The 19,055-nt window shown below is 44.0% G+C and overlaps 1 protein-coding gene across 1 annotated transcript in view; it reads right to left on the bottom strand.

The window, feature by feature from the left end:
* The window catches only part of GAS7 (growth arrest specific 7), a 394,162-nt gene extending 375,327 nt beyond the window's left edge, over nt 1-18,835 (bottom strand). The window contains exon 1 of the mRNA XM_007948030.2: nt 18,653-18,835. Within this exon, the coding sequence (XP_007946221.1) occupies nt 18,653-18,835 (183 nt within the window). The remainder of the gene's footprint in view (nt 1-18,652) is intronic.
* Between the last annotated feature and the right edge of the window lie 220 nt (nt 18,836-19,055).

The raw sequence follows: 19,055 nt of genomic DNA on the forward strand, positions 1-19,055 counted from the left end.
TGGAGGGATGGACACTGGGAAGAGGTAACTATGGGGAGGAAGAGGAGGGGAGCTGTTGCATTGTAAATTTTGGTCAATGACATGAGACAAAGTATATTATGTGAACTGCTGTACGAAAAGTGAATTTACTCTGTAAATCTTCACCCAAATCAAAATAAAATTTAAAAAAAAAAAGATATAAAAGGAGCAGAGGAGACAAACAGAGAAGCAAGCACATATTGGGGAGAGACAGTGAAAATCTCCAAGGAAGAATACTATACTCAAGAAGCTGAAATAAGGATTTTCTCCCCCAGAGCTGACAGAGACAGCCTTCCCCTAGAGCCAAAGTCCTGAATTTGTACTGCTAGCCTCCTAAACTATGAAAAAATAAAGTTCTGTTTACTAAAGCCACTCACTTGTGGCATTTCTGTTACAGCAAGACTAGACAAGTAAGACAGCTCAAATAAATACAGTGAAACCTGTGAGAGCCAGAAATTGACAAGACTGCCTTGTTTTTCCAGGTCTCACAAGTCTTCCACCATTGACAAGTCTTACCATTTTTCTATTGCTCTATGTATTTGAGTTTTATACACACACACACACAACACTCATATGGACATACGTATATATGTATGTATGTGTCTATATGTGTATATGCATATTCTCTATATTTGAGGTTTCTTGCTTATACAGGTTCCAACTTTTACAGGTATCACTGGGCTTCTGTTGTGACAGATGTACTGCTATTATTGTTAGCTGCCATCAAGTCACCCCGACTCATGGTAACTCCATGCACAACAGAATGACATATTGCCCGTTCCTTCACCATCTGCGTGATCAGTTGCATATCAGAGTATTGTGATCCTTAGGGTTTTCACTGGTTGATTTTCAGAAGCAGACCAAAACGCCTTTATTTCTAGTTCATCTTAGTTTGAAGCTCTACTGAAACCTGTTCAGCAATTTATAAACACACAAACCTCCATTGACAGATGAGTGGTAGCTGTGCATGAGGAACACTGACAAGTAATTGAACCCAGATCTCTCACATAAAAGTTGAGAACTCTACCACTGACCACCACTTTACTTGACAGATGTACAACTGTAGAGAAAAGAATTCATAGAAGTCTGGGATCAGGAAATAATCGTATTTATTCAAAAATCATAGACCAAGTATATACTACTGCAGTGTGGCCAGAAGTGTGCTATACACAAGAATAACCTTGGGAGGCAGGGCTGATTTGAACAAATAAGAATTACTCATGGCTCTCCAGAAGTAAGGGCACCTTACAAAGCCAACCACCCTGAAGGAGCAAGTTAATTGGATCTGTGGGCTGGGGACCATGGTCGCAGGGGACGTCAAGCTTAATTGGCATAACATACTACACAAAAACATTGTTCTACATCCTACTTAGGAGCTTGGGTAGCGTAGTGCCTAAGGCACTTGACTGCTAACCAGAATGCTGGTGGTTCAAACCCACCAGCCACTCCTCGGATGGAAGGTTGGGCAATCTACTTCCATAGTGATACCACCTCAGAAACCCAAGGAGGGGTCACTATGAGTCAGGTCCGACTTGACAGCAAATAACAACACCACCACCACCCTACTTTGGTGACTAGCAACTGTGGTCTTAAAAGCTGGCAAGCTGCCATCTAGGTGCAACAATGGGTCTCTCCTCCTCCAGAGCAAAGAAGAATGAAGAAAACCAAAGACACATGGAAACAATTAGTCCAAGGAACTAGTAAACCATGCAATCCTCAGCCTATAAGACCATGAGCTCAGAAGAACTAGATGGCTACCACTGCCAACCACTCACAAAGGGATTAGTGCAGGAGATCCTGGATAGAGTAGGAGAACAATGTGGAACAAAACGCATAAAAAAAAAAACACCAGGTTTACTGGTCTTAAAGAGCCTGGGAGACCCCTGAGACTATGGCCCCTAATCATCCTTCTGGTCTGGAACTGAACTCACTTCTGTGGCTTCCAGCCAAACAATGGACAGGTATATAGTGTGAACATTTACACTCCTTAGAGCCATTGTGGGAGAACAGAAGGGCAGTGTTTGCACAGAGAGATAGCTTGGGGGACAGAAATGCATAAGAAAGAAGGACACAGGGAAGAGGTAACTACAAGTAGGAAGTGGGAAGAGAGCTATTACACTGTGGGGAATTGCAGTCAATGTCAGGAAATAAAATGTGTATATGAAGTGTTGTATGGAAAATTAATTTGCTCTGTAAGCTTTCACCCAAATCACAATAAAAAAATTAAAAATTAAAAAAAATAATAAAAAAAGGTAAGGACACCTTAGCCGAAATATGCACTGTGTTCTAAGGCCCTGCAACAATGGCATCACATGGGAGTGTGCCAGACACACAGCATCTCAGGGCCAAGTGGATCAGAATTGCATTCCAAGAGAGCATGCTGTAGAGGCACTGAATTCACTTTAAGAAGCACAGCTCTAAGTGTGACTACAAAATACTGAGTTTGATGGTTTAATAAACAGGCCAAAACTGGGGCAACACCACACATGAGTGCAAAAGCAGTGGTCTTCATGCCTGTTCATGTTCATTCAGGCTGCTTTTCTCCTTCCATGCTCATTTTAGGACTGTATTTTCCCATCCACTTGAAATTAGACCTGGAGTCCTGGAATGGTACAAAGAATTAATATGCTCGGCTGCTAACGAGATTGGAGGTTCAAGTCCATCCAGAGGCACCTCAAGAAAGGCCTGGTAATCTACTGAAAACTCAGCCATTGAAAACTCTGTGGAGCACAGTTCTTCTCTGACACACAAAGGATAGCCATGAGTCAGAATCAACTCAACAGGAATTGGTTTGATGTTTTAGATAATGAAATCTGAGCATGAATGTCATGTGCCAATTCTGGGCAGATGCTTTAAGAGCTATATGCTCTTTGGCAGGGTGATTGGCAAGACAGTGGTTGCTCCATCATCCTGGGACCTGGAATGTCTTGCAGCCCCAAGTCAACTAGCAACAACCTGTAGTATGTATGGGCACAAAACAAACCTATGTTGTTTTAACAACTAAGATTTTTGGGGTTGTTTGTTATGGTAGCATATCTTAACTCAGACTGACTGATGCACCACAAATACCCACAATGCCTCCATTTTCAGAACATTTCTGCTACCTTACCAGAAACTACTCAAGCTCATCATTACTTGTAATTGGAGCTTTTTTAAAATCCTGAACAGTATGCTTAATTCAATTACCCTCTCCACTCATCAGACTTCACGCAAACACTCTTTTTTGTTTCCCTTATTTCCTTCTTTCCACAGATTTCTTCACATGCTTTTTTTTTAAAAAAATCTCATTGTACTGTATGTTTTTGGTGAGCTGCCATAAAGTCTCTTCGCAACAGGTGATAGACGGATAGTCACACGCATAGACACACCAGACTTGGCTTCAAATGAATTTTGGCTGTTTCCAAAAGATCAGATCCATTCCTCAAAGGAACAAAGATTTGCTGTTGCTGAGGATATCTAAAAGAATGTAGCCCAGGCCCTGGGCCAGTATGTATTTCTTCAACCTGTTCTTCCTAAAAAGGATACATATGGAATATGTGGTACACACAGTCCCTTCATCTAGAAATCAATTTATTCCTGGACACACCATTATCTTTTAGCCTTGTGGTAAGGAGAAATCTGAACTATACCAACTATATGAAACATTTAGCATTACAAACCACAATTTTTATTTTTAAAACTGAGCTTCAATGTGGTTATTGAGCCCCTTCTTGTATGTCTGACCTTGTACTAAGCACAGGAGAACCTTACTTTAACCAGTTCCTCCCAGTGGGCATTTAGATTGTGCCCCATTTTGCACTATTAGAAACCATGCTGTGATGGACATTCTGATGCTCACTGCCTGTCCATCCTACACTTTTTGAGTCTTAATTCCTAGAAGTAAAATTGCCAATACTCACTCATTCTTTGAGGATATGTGTGTGCCTATGTATATGTGTGTTTTCTCTTTAAAACTATGTTTTATTTTGTTTTCAATTTACAATTCTTTGATTATTAATGAAACAGAATATATTGATGCCTTTTTCTATCTTTTAGGAGCTCTGGTGGTACAGTGGTTAAAGCATTTGGCTGCTAACAAAAACGTCAATGGTTCTAATCCACCAGCTACTCCATGGGAGAAAGATGAGGCAGTCTGCTTCCGCAGAGATATACATCCTTGGAAATCCTATGGGGCAGTTCTACTTTGTCCTATAAGATCACTGTGAATTGAATTAGACTCAGTGGCAGTGGATTTTTAGGTTTTAATTATACAGTGTCTATCCACATTCTTCGTGCATTCTTATACTGATGCATCCTCTATGTTTTTGGTTTTTGTTGTTATTGTTTGAATAATTTATTAAAAACACTGTCTGCATTATGGCTATTAACATTTCCCAACTTTTATTTGCCTTTTAACTAACTTTTTAAGGAAGTTATGTCTGGTGGGGGAATGAAAGATTGACAGAGGGGTAAATTCAGAATGTGAGTACATTGCACCTAAGCCACAAGAGATGAGGCCCTTCACCTCCCACATTCAAAGCATCAGCAAGTCCTTTTGACACTCCTTGCAAAATACAGTCCACGCCCACTGACTTCTCACATCTTCTACCATGGTCTGAGCCTGAACGAATTCTGCTTCCTAACTGGTCTCCTTGCTTCCCTCCCTGGCCTCCTAAAACCCATTCTCCACAATCTAGTCTAGATAAGTTTTCAAAAACAACCAAAGCACACCAGACCCATAAGTAAAACCAAAGATTTTCCACTGCAGTTGGGTGAAGTCCAACTCTCAGGTTGGGTACAAGGCCCTGCAGCATCTGCTATATCCACTTCCCTCTCCAGCATGTCTCCAACTTCTTTCGCTCTTGCTCACTACTCACTTACCATCCTGGAATAGTTGGGTTCTCTCAAATATATCAAACACAATCCTCTCAGGGTGATTTTAATATGTAGTTAGCTCTGCCTCAAATTATTTTCCTCCAGATACTTACGTGGCTGACTCCCCTGCACCATTCAGGTCTCCACTCAAATATCACCTCCTTAGATAAGCCTTATTGAATACTGAATATACCACGGGCTGCCAAAAGAATGAACAAATCAGGCTTAGAAAAAATACAAGCAGAACGGTCCTCAGAAGCAAGGATGGTAAGACTTCAGCTTGCTTACTTTTGACACATCATGAAGAATGACCCATCACTAGAAAAGGTATCATGCTTGGTAAAGTACAGAGCCAGTGTAAACGAGGAAAACCTTCAATGAGATGAACTGTTACAGTAGCCTCAAAAATGGATTCAAACATACCAATGATCATGAAGATGGTTCAGGACCAGGCACTGTTCCATACTGTTGTACAGGGGGTTGTAATGAGTCAGAACCAACTTGACAGCAACTAATAATCACAAAGAAGCCATATGTGACCACCTACTGGAAGCCTCACCACCACACAAACAAATCCAAAGAAAAATAATACTCCACAACACAAAAAAATATATAATAGTCAAATATCAATCTCCATAAGACCCCAAAAAACAAATTCAATATGATCAAATCAATTCTTACTAAATAAAGTTCTATTAGAATACAACTGTGCAATATGGCTGCTTTCACAATAAAACAGCAGAGCTGAGTAGTTATGACCAGGACTATATGTGGTGCCCTCATTGCTTCACATGCCCTCTGGTGCATGATGAATCACAGTGATGCAGTGTAACCCAATTTTGCCCTTGGACTGGCAAATCTTATACTGTTTTCTGGCATTTACAGATAAAGTTTGCCAACACTGGGTGCATGGTACTGGGAAAGTTAAGAAGGAGAAGGCTTCCATAAATGATTCTAAGGGAAAATGGACAAGGTTTGCTAACCTGGTGCAACAGGTGGGTGTTGGAGCACCTGGGGCAGGCAAGGTAAGTAACCTGGCCTCAGTAGGCAGGTGCTGGAGCACCTGGGAAAGGCTGGGACATGAGCCAGGCATGGTAGGCAGGTATTGGTGCAGATAGGGGAGAAAGTGAGTGGAGTGGTTTGGAACAACTAAGAGAGACAAACTTGTCTGTCAGTTTGTCATACTGTGGTGGCTTGAGTGTTTCTGTGAAGCTGGAGGCTATGCCACCGGTGTTTCAAATGCCAGCAGAGTTACCCATGATAGACAGGTTTCAGCGGAGCTTCGAGACTAAGACAGACTTGGAAGAAGGAAGGGGCCATCCACTTCTCAAAGAATTGGCCCGTGAAAACCTTATGAATAGCAGTGAAACACGGTCTGATATATTACTGGAAAAATTCATGAACAGTCCAGAAATATTATCCAATAGTGCCAGAAAATAAGCTTGTCAGGTTGGAGGGCACTCAGAGTGTGACTGGGGAAGAGCTGCCTCCTCTCCTCAGAGTAGAGCCAACTTTAATGATGTGGATATAGTAGAGCTTTTGGGACCTTTATCTCCTAATGTGGCACATCTTAAGATGAGAATAAACACCTGCTATTACCCGCATACCCATTAATAATCAGAAAATGGAATGTATGAATTATGAATCTAATAAAAATTGAAGTTATCAAAAATGAAATGGAATGCATAAAGATAGATATCCTAGGCATTAGTGAGCTAAAATGGACTGGTTTTGGTCATTCTGAATCAGACAATCATATGATCTACTATGCTGGGAATAACAAATTGACAGGAATGGCGTAGCAATCATCATCACAAAGACTGTATCAAGATCTATCCTGAAGTACAGTGCTATCAGTGATAGGTTAATATCCATATGCCTACAAGGAAGACCTGTTAATACTACTATTACTCAAATTTACTCACCAACATCAAAGCCAAAGATGAAGAAATTGAGAATTTTTACCAACTTCTGCAGTCTGAAATTGACCAAACATGCAATCGAGACATGTAAATTATCACTGGTGATTGGAATACCAAAGTTGGAAACAAAGAAGAATCACTGGTACTTGGAAAATATGGCCTTGATGATAGAAATAACGTTGGAGATGACAGAATTTTGCAAGACCAACAACTTATTTATTGCAAATACCTTTTTTCAACAACACAAACAGCAGCTATATACATGGACTTCACCAGACGGAGTACACAGAAATCAGACTGACTACATCTGTGGCAAGAGGAGATGGAGATGGAGCAGTTCAACATCTTCAGCCAAAACAAGGTCAGGAATTGATTGTGGAACAGACCATCAACTGCTCATATGCAAGTTCAAGTTGAAGCTGAAGACAAATAAAGAAGCCCACAAAAGCCAAATTACGACCTTGATTATATCCCTCCTTAATTTAGAGACCATCTAAAGAATAGATTTCATGCACTGAACATGAATGACCAAAAATCAGAGGAATTATGGGATGAAATCTACAACATCATCCATGAAGAACACAAAAAGTAATTAAAAACACAGGAAAGGAAGAAAAGATCAAAATGGATTGCAGAAGAGACTCTGAAACTTGCCCTTGAATGGAGAGTAGCTAAAGCAAATGAAGGAAATGACAAGATAAAAGAACTGAACAGAAAATTTCAAAGAGCAGCTTGAGAAGACAAAGTCAATTATATGAAATATGCAATGAAATATGCAAAGACCTGGAGTTAGAAACCAAAAGGTAAGAACAGACTCAGTATTTCTCAGGCTGAAAGAATTAAAGAAAAAATGTAAGTCTCAAGTTGCAGTATTGAAAGATTTTATGGGAAATACACTGAATGATGCAGGAAACACGAAAAGATGAAAGGAGTACACAGAGTCACTATATCAAAAAGAATTGGTCTATGTTCATCCATTTCAGGAGGTGCCATATGATCAAGAACCAATGGTACTGAAAGAAGAAGTCAAAGTCGCACTGAAGGAAGGGGTGAAAAACAAGGCTCCAGGAAATGACGGAATACCCATTGAGATGTTTCAACAAATGGATGTCACAATGGAGGCACTCACTTGGCTATGCCAAGAGATTTGGAAGACAGCTACCTGGCCAACTGACTAGAAGAGACACATATCTGTACCTACTCCAAAGAAAGGTGATCCCATAGAATGTGGAAATTATCGAACAATGTCATTAATATCACACACAAGTAAAATCTTACTGAAGATAATTTAAAAACATTTGCAGCAGTATATTGGCAGAGAGTTTCGAGAAATGCAAGTTGGATTCAGAAAAGGATGTGGAACCAGGGATATCACTGCTGATGTCAGATGGATCTTAGCTGAAAGCAAAGAATACCAGAAAGATGTTTACTTGTGTTTTATTGACTATGCAAAAGCATTTGATTATATGGATAATAACGAATTATGTATAACATTGAAAAGAATGAGAACTCCAGAACACTTAATTGTACTCATGAGGAACCTGTACATAGACCAGGAGGCTGTTGTTTGAACAGAACAAGGGGATACTGCATGATTTAAAATCAGGAACAGAGTGCATCAGGGTTGTATCATTTCATCATATTTATTCCATCTCTATGCTGAGCAAATAATCAGAGAAGCTGGACTATATGAAGAAGAACATGGCATCAGGATTGGAGGAAGACCCATTAACAACCTGCGATATGCAGATGACACAACTTTGCCTGCTGAAAGTGAGGATGACTTGAAGCACTTACTGAAGAAGACTGAAGACTACAGTCTGCAGTATGGATTATACCTCAATAAGAAAAAAAAAAAAAAATCCTCACAACTGGACCAATAAGCAGCATCACAATAAATGGAGAAAAGATTGAAGTTGCAAGGACTTCATATTACTTGGTTCTACAATCAACACCAATGGAAGCAGCAGTCAAGACATCAGAAGATGTACTGCATGGGGCAAATCTGCTGCAAAAGACCTCTCTGAAATGCTGAAGAGCAAAGATGCCTCCTTGAAGACTAAGGTACGCCTAATCCAAGCCATGGTATTTTCAATAGCCTAATAAGCATGTGAGAGCTGGACAATGAATAAGGAAGACGGAAGAAGAGTTGATGCTTTTGAGTTGTGGTGCTGGCAAAGAATGTTGAAAGTACCATGGACTGCTAAAAGAACTAACAAATCTGTCCTGGAAGAAGTGCAGCCAGAATGCTCCTTGGAAGCGAGAATGGCCAGACTTCACCTCACCTACTTTGGTCATGTTGTCAGAAGGGAACATTCTCTGGAGAAGGATATCATGCTTGGTAAAGTAGAGGGTCAACGAAAAAGGGGAAGGCCCCCCTACAAGATGGACTGACACAGTGGTGGAACGATGCGCTCAGGTATAGTGGGGATTGTGAGGCTAGCACAGGACCAGGCAGTGTTTCGTTCTGTTGTGCACAGGGTCGCTATGCGTCAGAGATGACTCGACGGCACCTAACAACAACCTAACAAATAAGAAATGTAAAGTCAGGGGGAGGGGGGTGGCAGCATCTGGTGAATGGATGGCAGCAACATTCACTAAGATTTGGAGAGGGGTCAGGAAATCATTAAAGAGAGGAGATAAAGTATGAGTTTAGTTATGACGTGAAATTTGGGTAACTAGAGTTTAAAAATGGACACCAGTTTGCAGCTCAGAAAGAGAGGTCAATAAAATGAACCAGGAAGTTAAACTAATAAAACCAATCTTTATCAGATGGTAGATGGGGAGAAAGTCCCTGGCTGGTGCAATGATTAGCACTCTTCTGCTGCTAACTGAAAGGTTGGGAGTTTGACTCTACCCACAGGCACCTCAGAAGAAATCCTGGTAATCCACTTTTGAAAAGTCAGCCAGTGCAAATCCTATGGAGCACAGTTCTGCTCTGACACACATAGGGTCACCAGTGGCTGAAATCGACTGTTGGCAACTGATTTGGCTTGGGTTTAGACAAGGAGATAGTAAATAGGAAAGGAGAGGCAGCTGAGCCTTCATATGACTGACTCCACAAAGATTTGTCACAATTCATACACCTATTGCGACTAACCCGTCACAATATCACCTGACACTCTGGTCTTCTAAGGGAAAAGGCAGACAGACCTGCTAGTTGCCATTTCTACTTCTCTCTATGGCATAAACATCACCCAAAAGGCCCTGCCACTGTAGGGGGAGAGGAATCTATTAATTTTGCAATTAAGTACAGGGAGATCCATTCTGTCCTTTTGTTAGAAAGTTGGTCATGTGTCGCCTTGCTGCTGTTAGTAATAAGGGAGTAAGCCACAAGAACAATGTCCCCTGGAGTGGCCTAATAATAGTCAAATACCTTACACATATACACAGCTTCCTGGTCTACCAAACATTTTCTTTCACCAAAAATGTAGGACCAGCATCTGTGTTCGGAGAGGAGGTCTCCCAAGCCATAACATGAAAGCATGACTGTTTTAAATGGAAAAGAGTACAGAAAGGTCAGTGTTTCATTCTCATTTCTAGCTGGTAATGGATGTCAGGGGTTCATGCCGACTTGTTGCTAAGGGAGCTTTTGCAAAGACGCCCTGAAACCATACATCCTGACCACTGCTTTCAAGTCCAGTGGGGTAGTCACTTGACCAGTCCAGCACATGACAGAGAAGAAGGGGGTGGTAATTTATGAGCAGCAGATAGAATGGTGAGCCTAAGGGAGATTTTTAAACATCAGGAGTTACAAATGAGGGCCACAGCCCCCAAATTAAAGGGCGGGATGACTTGGTGAAGATGGCAGAGAGCACCTTGGCATTTTCAATCATAATCACATACCCTGCAGGCCACCAGCCCTTTTTTTTTTAATAGTTGATGGCTTCTCTCTTAGTTATCTAGTGCTGCTGTAACAAAAATACTGTAAGTAGGTGGCTTTTGAGAACAAAAATGTATTTTCTCACAGTTTAAGAGGTTAGAAATCTGAATTCAGGGCACCAGCTCTAGGGGAAGGTTCTTCCTCTATCTGTCTGTTCTGAGGCAAGTCCCTTGTCTCTTTTCAGCTTCTATTCCAAGGTTCCATGGCGATCACGTGGCATCTATCTTCCCCTCCATGCTTGCTTGCTTACTTACTTGATCTGCTCTTTCATATCTCAAGAGAGACAGATTTAAAACATACCCTACATTAATCCTGCCTTATTAACATAACAAAGGAAACCCATTCCCAAATGGGATTATATCCACAGGTGTAGAGGTTAGCATTTACAACACATATTTTGGGAAGACACAATACAATCCATAACAGCTATCTTCAAAAACATTGGCCTCAAGGACAAACTCTTTTACATGTGTTTTACAGAAAGAAAAGCACTATATTAAAACCAACTTGTTATACAGCCCCTGTGGAACAGTTTGGCAGTTCCTCAAAAAACTGAACTATCATATGACCTAGCAGTCCCAATTACAACTGGGATATGGGAAGGCAACAATGCAAACAGATATCTGTACACCAATGTTCATTGCAGCACTTTTCACAACAGCCAAAAGGTAGAAACAACCGAAGTGTCCATCAGCAAATATATGGATAAACAAAATGTGGTATATACACACAATGGAATACTACTCAGCCATAAAGAGAAATGAAGTCCGCATGCCACAATATGGATTAACTTTGAAAACATTACACTGAGCAAGATAAGTCAGTCGCCAAAGGACAAATACTGTATGATCTCACTTATATGAAATAATCAAATACATAGAAACCAAAGATTATGAGTGGTTACCAGAGCTGGGAGGGAGGGAGTAAGGGGGAACTTGTGCTTACAGAGAATGAGTTTATGCTAATGGTGGTAAAATGACTTGGGAAAAGATAGGGAGAATGGTCGCGCAACTTGAAGAATGCAACCAACATCAATGAATTGTACATGTAGAAATTGTTGAGATGGTGTATGTTTTGTCATTTATGTTTTCATGATTTTTTTTTTTTTTTTAAAGAAAGCCTTGTAGAGCATGTGGAGCATCTACTAGATGCCAGGCACTCAGGTACACAACCTGTATTAATCACCAGTCTCAAAGTGCCCAGGCCAGAAGAAGCCAGACTGGTATATCAAGAGCTTTGTTGATAGGCACAACTGGACGGCCAAGCAAATAGGGTTTTGCATTCCCACTGCACTATTTATTGTGTGCCCTGTGTAAAGAAAACTCTGCTATCGCAGGAAAAAAAAAAGAAAAGAAAAGAAAATCTGCCAAGGATGATAATGGAGAATCTCTGAGAAATATAGCCAAGTCTCCTGCATTTTACCTCACTTCTGAGGCTCTCTCACTCATCAGTCTAGCCTAGCACTCCTTCTCCTCTGGTGGGTCAAATGTTCCTGGTGTGCTCTCCCCACCCTTCTGAGGTAGCTAGTCTACAAGGAAGGACCTCAATGAGCCAATGGTTCCTTGTGTGTCCACACCCTGTGCAGTTCCCTCCCACGCTGAATTCAGACTCATCTTGTGGCCCACTCTAACCAATGAAGGTGCCAGAAGTGATGTGCCAGTGTGAAGCCTAAGACTTAAGGAGGGCTGGCAACATGCGCAGTTATGCTCTTGGAAGCTGGCCACCATTTACAAACCCATTTACCCAGCTGAAGAGAAAGGCCATGTGGAAAGGCCCTGGAATATGAGGCAGCATGTGGAAAGAGAGGCCATACAGAAGAACACCAATGCTTGTAGTCACTTCTTGGTCACAGCCAGCTACCGAGAGGGACCGAGTACTTGAACCTGTGGGCTCAGGACCATAATCACAGGGGACATCAAGCTCAATTGGCATAACATACTACACAAAACATTGTTCCACCTCCTACTTTGGTGAGTAGCAACTGGGATTTTAAAAGCTTCCAAGCAGCCATCTAGATGCAACAACAGGTCTCTCATCGTCCAGAGCAAAGAAGAATGAAGAAAACCAAAGATTCATGGAAAGAATTAGTCCTAGTGACTGGTACACCACGCAATCCGCAGCCTATACAACTATGAGACCAGAAGAACTAGATGGTACCTGGCTACCAATGTCAACCACTTGGAGGGGGATCTATGTAGTAGATCCTGAGTAGAGAGGGAGAACAATGTGGAACAAAACTCAAAATCATTTGGAAAAAAAGGGGAGGGGAGGACCAGGTTTGTTGGTCTGATAGAGCCTGGTGGAACCACTGACACTATGGCCCCTAGCTGCCCTTCAGGTCTGGAATTGAACCCACACCTGTGGCTTCCAGCCAAACAAAAGACAGGCATATGAGTTGAACATTTACCTGAGGTAGATACACTCCTTGGAGAGAACAATTATGGGAGAAGAAAGGGCTGTTTATGCACAGGGAGAAAGTTCAGGGAGCAGGAGTGCATGGAGGGATGGACACAGGGAAGAGGTAACTATAGGGACGAAGTGGGAGGGGAGCTGTTACATTGTAGTAAATTGTAGTCAATGTCATGAGACAAAGTGTATGTGAACTGCTGTATGGAAAGAATTTGCTCTATAAATTTTCACCCAAATCACAATTAAAAAAAAAAGAACAACACCACCAAGGCATCAAACATTTGAGTGAAGAAGCCATTTTGGAGGTTCCAGCCCAGCTGAGCCTCCAGAATTCCAGCTCCCATCACCATCTGACCATAATTACATGAGAGATATTCAGACAGACCAGCTGAAGAACTACCCAGCTGAGCCCAGTCAACCGACAAGATCATGTCAGATAATAATTGTTGCTTTAAGATGTAAGTTTTGGACTTGTTACACAGCAGAGATCCTTGGGTGGCACAATTAGCTTGCACTGAACTTGTAACCGAAAGGTTGGCAGTTCAAACCCACCCAGCAGCACCACCTGGCGATCTCCTCCTGTAAAAATTACAGCCAAGAAAACCCTATGAAGCAGTTACACTCTGAAACAATGAGTTCACCATGAGTTGCAACAGCAGTTCAACAGCAGCAGGTTTGGTGTTTTGGGTTTGTTACACAGCAACAGATAAAACAGTACTCCTTAATTATCCATGGTACTTCCCACTCCCCCAGCTCCCTACTTTCTCCCAAAGACACGCCTTGCAAACTCAATTACATTAACCTGAAATGGAGAGAACAGAAGGTGGAAAGGAGAGATGTGCCTAAAGATCAAGTTCCAGGATGACCTTCTACAGCTGTCTAGTCTCCCTGGTAAATAATATTGTATTTTGTTAATATCACTGAGGTTTGGGCCTTCCAGTCAGATAGCAGATTCTATGAACACCTCTGGTAGCATAGTGCCTAAGACAGTTGACTGCTAACTAGAAGGCTGGCGATTCAAACCCACCAGCCACTCCTCGGAAGGAAGGTTGGGCAATCTACTTCCGTAGTGATACTGCCTCGGAAACCCAAGGAGGGGTCGCTATGAGTCGGGGCCGACTCGACGGCACACAACAACAACAATAACATGAACATCACCTACTTTAAGGAAAGCTGTTCTGTTTGCATTTCTAATCTTATTATTACTCCCCAGAATTACTTCCCAAAAGAGATTTTGCAGACCCCTACAGCATCCTCTAGGTCCCTAACTTTTTCTCTCCATTCAATGTAAAGAATTTCAACCACAAGGAACTCCTGGGCCAGGGCTGGGCCCTCTAGCCATTGGACTTGTACTGGTACCCACACCTGAATCTCCAGATCTACCCTGGGAATGAAGATTAGGGGCTCCCTTCTCCATCTTCCCCAGGAATCTCCATGCTCCCAGAGGTTGGTGGAATTCTTCCCACTTGAGGAGCTTTCATGTAAGGAGGTGATCCAAGCCTGCCCTGGAGGAGACTAAATGTGTTCCCTCAGCCTTCAGTCCAGCCTCGCATCTGGTCCATACCACCTTCATTATCTCTGCTCCTCCTCAACCATGTCTCTCAAATGATGTTAGAAGTGTTTTCAGGGGCTCTCCCTCTTCACAAATGAAGAGGATTCTCAGATAAGACATGTCTATTGTTAGCTGAGTCAAGTTTATTTCAATTAATGGTGAGCCCATGGGTACAGAGCAGAACTGCTACACAGAGTCCTTTCAGAAGTAGATCACCAGGCCTGTCCACCAAAGTGCCTCACGGTGGGTTAAACATCCAACCTTTCAGCTAGTAGTAGAGAACCAGCCAGGAACTACAAGACATAAAAGCCTTTATTTCTCAGACAGTTGTGGGTCTTGGCTATTAAGCCTCATCCCCTTTTTGGGAGTGGCTGATTCCCAAGGCCCTTGAGTGGCACAAACAGTTTGTACTTGACCACTAACTAAAAGGTCGGTGGTTCAAACCCAACCAGAGGCACCACAGAAAAAAGGCCTGGCAATCTACTTCCGTAAGAATTGTAGCCAAGAAAACCCTACAGAATAGTTGAACTCTGTAACACGGGGCTGCCATGACTCAACTTGACAACAACAGGTTTCGTCTGGTTTTGAGCTAGTTTCATCGTCATGGCACCCTCTGCAAGGCCACCCTACCCCTCAAGTAGCCAAGACCCTATGGCAGATTCCTTGAGCTTACCAGTGCCATTCTGCTCAGACTAAGGTCTTCTTAGAGGTCACCCTCTGGAAGCTCTGTCTGCACCATTTCACCATTTCCTTGGAGTCATGACCAAAGGGACTTCTCCAATAACCAGGCACAGAACCTCCCCCAAGCTGACCTCCTCACAGGGGCTAGTTGGCAACCAGGGCAGATTTACTAGCCCTTACAGAGTTAGTTCCCAATACCCCTCCACCAGTATGCTTCTTGCAAAGCCGAGGCTTCTCAGTTCATCTTCCTTATATGAATGAGGAAGAAATCCTCAGGAAGTGTATGTTTTGCTCTTGCTACTCTCAGCCTCTCACATCCTTCTACAAGGATGGGGTTTCCTGATACCACTCTTTCCATCAAGCAGGCAAAAGTAATACTGGGATTGGGGTTACTTGGAAGGTGCTATTCCTACCTATTATGAACCAGTTTCAATGGAGCTTCTACACTCAGACAGCCTAGGAAGAAAAGTCTAGTGATCTACTTCCAAAAAGTCAGCTAATGAAAACCCTATGTATCACAACAGTCCAAACACATTGTGCACAAGGTCACTACAAGTTGGTATCCAACAGAATGGCAGCCAACAATAACAACTTCAACTTTAAATAAAGACTGAATCTATAATTCTACCGACTACTCACTATTCCATCCTCCCCCCAGGAGGCTCGTATAGTCTATTCTGTCTGCACTTGTTTCCCAACAGACTTCCTGGGCTTCTGAACACCACGCGCTAGCAAGCTGGGTGCCAGGCACCTGACTGGATAACATCCCAAGACGTTTACCACCTCCAGCATATATGTACTCTTCCCTAGTCTCTTGCCTCTGGCAACAACTCCCTGCCTTGAAGAGCACCTTGCTGGCTGCTGCTCCTACTCCTCGAGACTCACGATGCTATATGCTAGCCAGTCTATCCACTAACTACTCTCTAGAAGTTTTGCCTTCTCCACTAACCAAGTCTGTCTTTGAAGACTCATTTCCATCCCAAGAGTGTCTCCTCTTATCCTCTATCTTAAGTTGGCAAGGTCCAGCTTGCTTATGTAGGAGGTTCCCAGATGTAAAGGGCCTGAGCCATGATCCTGTGTGTTGAAACCGCATGTGCTCTCTGAAAAGAAGCCCATTCAGTATTTAGGCCACAGGGCTCAGGCCCACCCTTGCTTCCACCTTGGGAAAAACAGCTGGCTCTGAGTAAAATGAAATGTCAGGCATAGCATGAGAGACTCACAAAGTTGAAAGGGGCAGCTACACTTATTTTAGCCCCAGCATTTCACCCTCCCCTTAGGGATGCTGTCAACCACATGCTGACCTCTGGGGTTGCGAAAGCTTTGTTCAATATGGATCCAAACCCTTCCATCACTTGTCTTTAAGCATAGCTGAAAGCAGACTATCACATTTAAAAGAGGCAGAGTCACAGGGGTTATTATTCAGCCACTAAAAGATACAGAAGCTTTACTGCCTGGGCTCTTCACAGAGCTGTCTTAGGAACTGGTGATAATGTATGTACCACACCTAACCCTTAGTAGATGCACAACAAATGCAAGCCACTCTTATTACTACTGCTCATGGAGAGGGCATTTCTGTTGCATGTTACTTACTAGTTGGGAGTTGTTTGAAAGCCCCAAGCACCACAGAGTTCATAAGTGTGTGTATACGCTGTCTGACGTAACTGACACACCCAAGATTGTCTCAGTTGCTGTTCCTGCTTGTCACCTGGGTCTGGCCTTGTCCCTTCACCCCTACCCCTTCTCAGGGAAGAACAGTCACTCCACTTTTAGCCTACAAGCCCACCAACTTCAACCCCACCCAAAACACAGCTGGCTGAGTCTAGCCTGGGAGATTCCTCACAGTACAGACATCCACCAGCCAAATTTCCACATCAGTGTTTCCTGCAGAAGTGTGGCCACCACAGGAGTTCCCAAAATATGTTTTTCCCAGGGCTTTTTAGCTGGACACAAGGAGAATCCTTATAGGCCAGATCTTTCTATGAGAAGCAATATACTTGCTTTCTTTTACATCTTAATCACAGGGAAGGAACTAGGAAAATTGAGGAACACACCTGAGCCTCTCCGATACCTACAGGTCCAACTAAATGTGCCTGTCCTCAAAGTACAGAACCAAGGGGGTTTCCAGAATATATTCTGCTGACCCCCAGGGGGAAGCTCATTCTAGTCTTTATGCAGCACCCCCTAAAGTTTGCTCAAGGGCTACTAATACATTTAAAAGGAATTTTGTTGTTCTCTGGACTTCAAAGAGATGTCATGGCCAGGCTCTGTTATTCATGCTTCCACAGGATACTCAGGCAAATTCACAGTATATCCATTTTACCCGTATCTTTTTTTTTTCTTTCTCCTCCTCCCCATGAAGTGCACAGAGCTTTTTTTTTTTTTTTGTCAAAATTTGCTACTTTGTTCCTTGAAGTAGGGCTGAGAATAAATTATAAATAAATTCAGTCTCCCTGACTTGGGCAGTGTTTTACCACAAGTTGTCTGTACACAACTTCAGGTAAGGGTTAACATAGTCTGTACAACAATCCTGGGGTCAGTCAGCCTTTTACCAAATAAAGGGGCTCTCCTGTAAGATCACACTGTCCCCAAGGACTTTGAAAACTTCAAGTTTCACTCAGGCTGTGTGTGATCACGAAGTTCATAGATTAGAGGACAGGCTGGCCTCCCAACTGTCACCCAGACAATAAACAGCCAGCAGACTTGGCTGGACAGGTCCCATGCAGCCCTGGGGCCAGACCAGGAACCCCAGAACCTCAGCCATTGGGAGCTGCCCTGGGGAGAGAATGCTAGCCGTGTATCCAGCCTGCTGATGGGGCTCTGAGACTGGAAGCCAGCCAGGCTCAGCTGACCAGTAAGTGGGCGGCCCAGAGGCGGCCAGGCAGCCTGGCCCAGGGCACCATGTCCGTGCACGGTTGGTAAGGTCCATGGTGGAGACGCGCGGCTGCGGGACCGAATCAGGACCACTTTTCCCACCCCCACCGTCCGTGCGTCTTCCCAAAACCTCCTGTGTCGGGCAGCCCTTCTCTGGCCCCTGCAACTCCGGGGAGAACGCCAGTCCTCTCCAGAACTCACGCAGGCAACAAGTTCGCGCGGTCACGATGTGCTTGGAGGCCCAGAGCGGGGGACGCCAAAGGGGCGCTCCCAACGCGCCCCGCTCTTCACGCCTCGAAGGGCGCCCGCTGCCTTTGGTGTCCACTGGAACGGAGAGCGACGAGTAGAAGGAGCGGCGGCTGAGCCCTCCTGGCGCCCCTCGGACAGGGGCGGATCCGCCGGTCTGGGCGGGCAACAGGTCTGCGAGCACGCCGCCCTCCCAGCCCGGCCCTCGCCCCTTACCTCCAGCAACTGCACGTAGCTCGCCGGGAACCAGCCGCGAAGCCCGTCCTCCTTCTCGCCTTCCCACCAGCCGCCGTCCGGGACCTGCAGCAATGTGAGCAGCTCACCCGCGGAGAAGCGCAGCCCCTGGCTGTGCCGCTCCCCGGAGAAGGGGTAGAGGGTCCGGCAGCGGGCGCCGGACATGGCCTTGGCGCCAGGGCTCACACCGCAGCATGCATCCCTGCCGAGCCCCGCAGGGTGGACAGCGGCTCCACGGGGTCCCAGGCGCCCGGCGCTCCGGGCTCCCGCGCTCTGGGCGCGCGCCGTTTCGGGGCTGCGCGGGGTCCCCAGCCAGGCGGGGGACGCGCGCTCGGCGAAGGGAACCGTAGACTCGCTGGCTTGGGAGAACAAGCGGCGACGCCCC

The sequence above is a fragment of the Orycteropus afer genome, unplaced genomic scaffold (assembly GCF_000298275.1).
Source record: "Orycteropus afer afer isolate SDZICR_OR568_19922 unplaced genomic scaffold, OryAfe1.0 scaffold00199, whole genome shotgun sequence".
Classification (NCBI taxonomy): Eukaryota; Metazoa; Chordata; class Mammalia; order Tubulidentata; family Orycteropodidae; genus Orycteropus; species Orycteropus afer.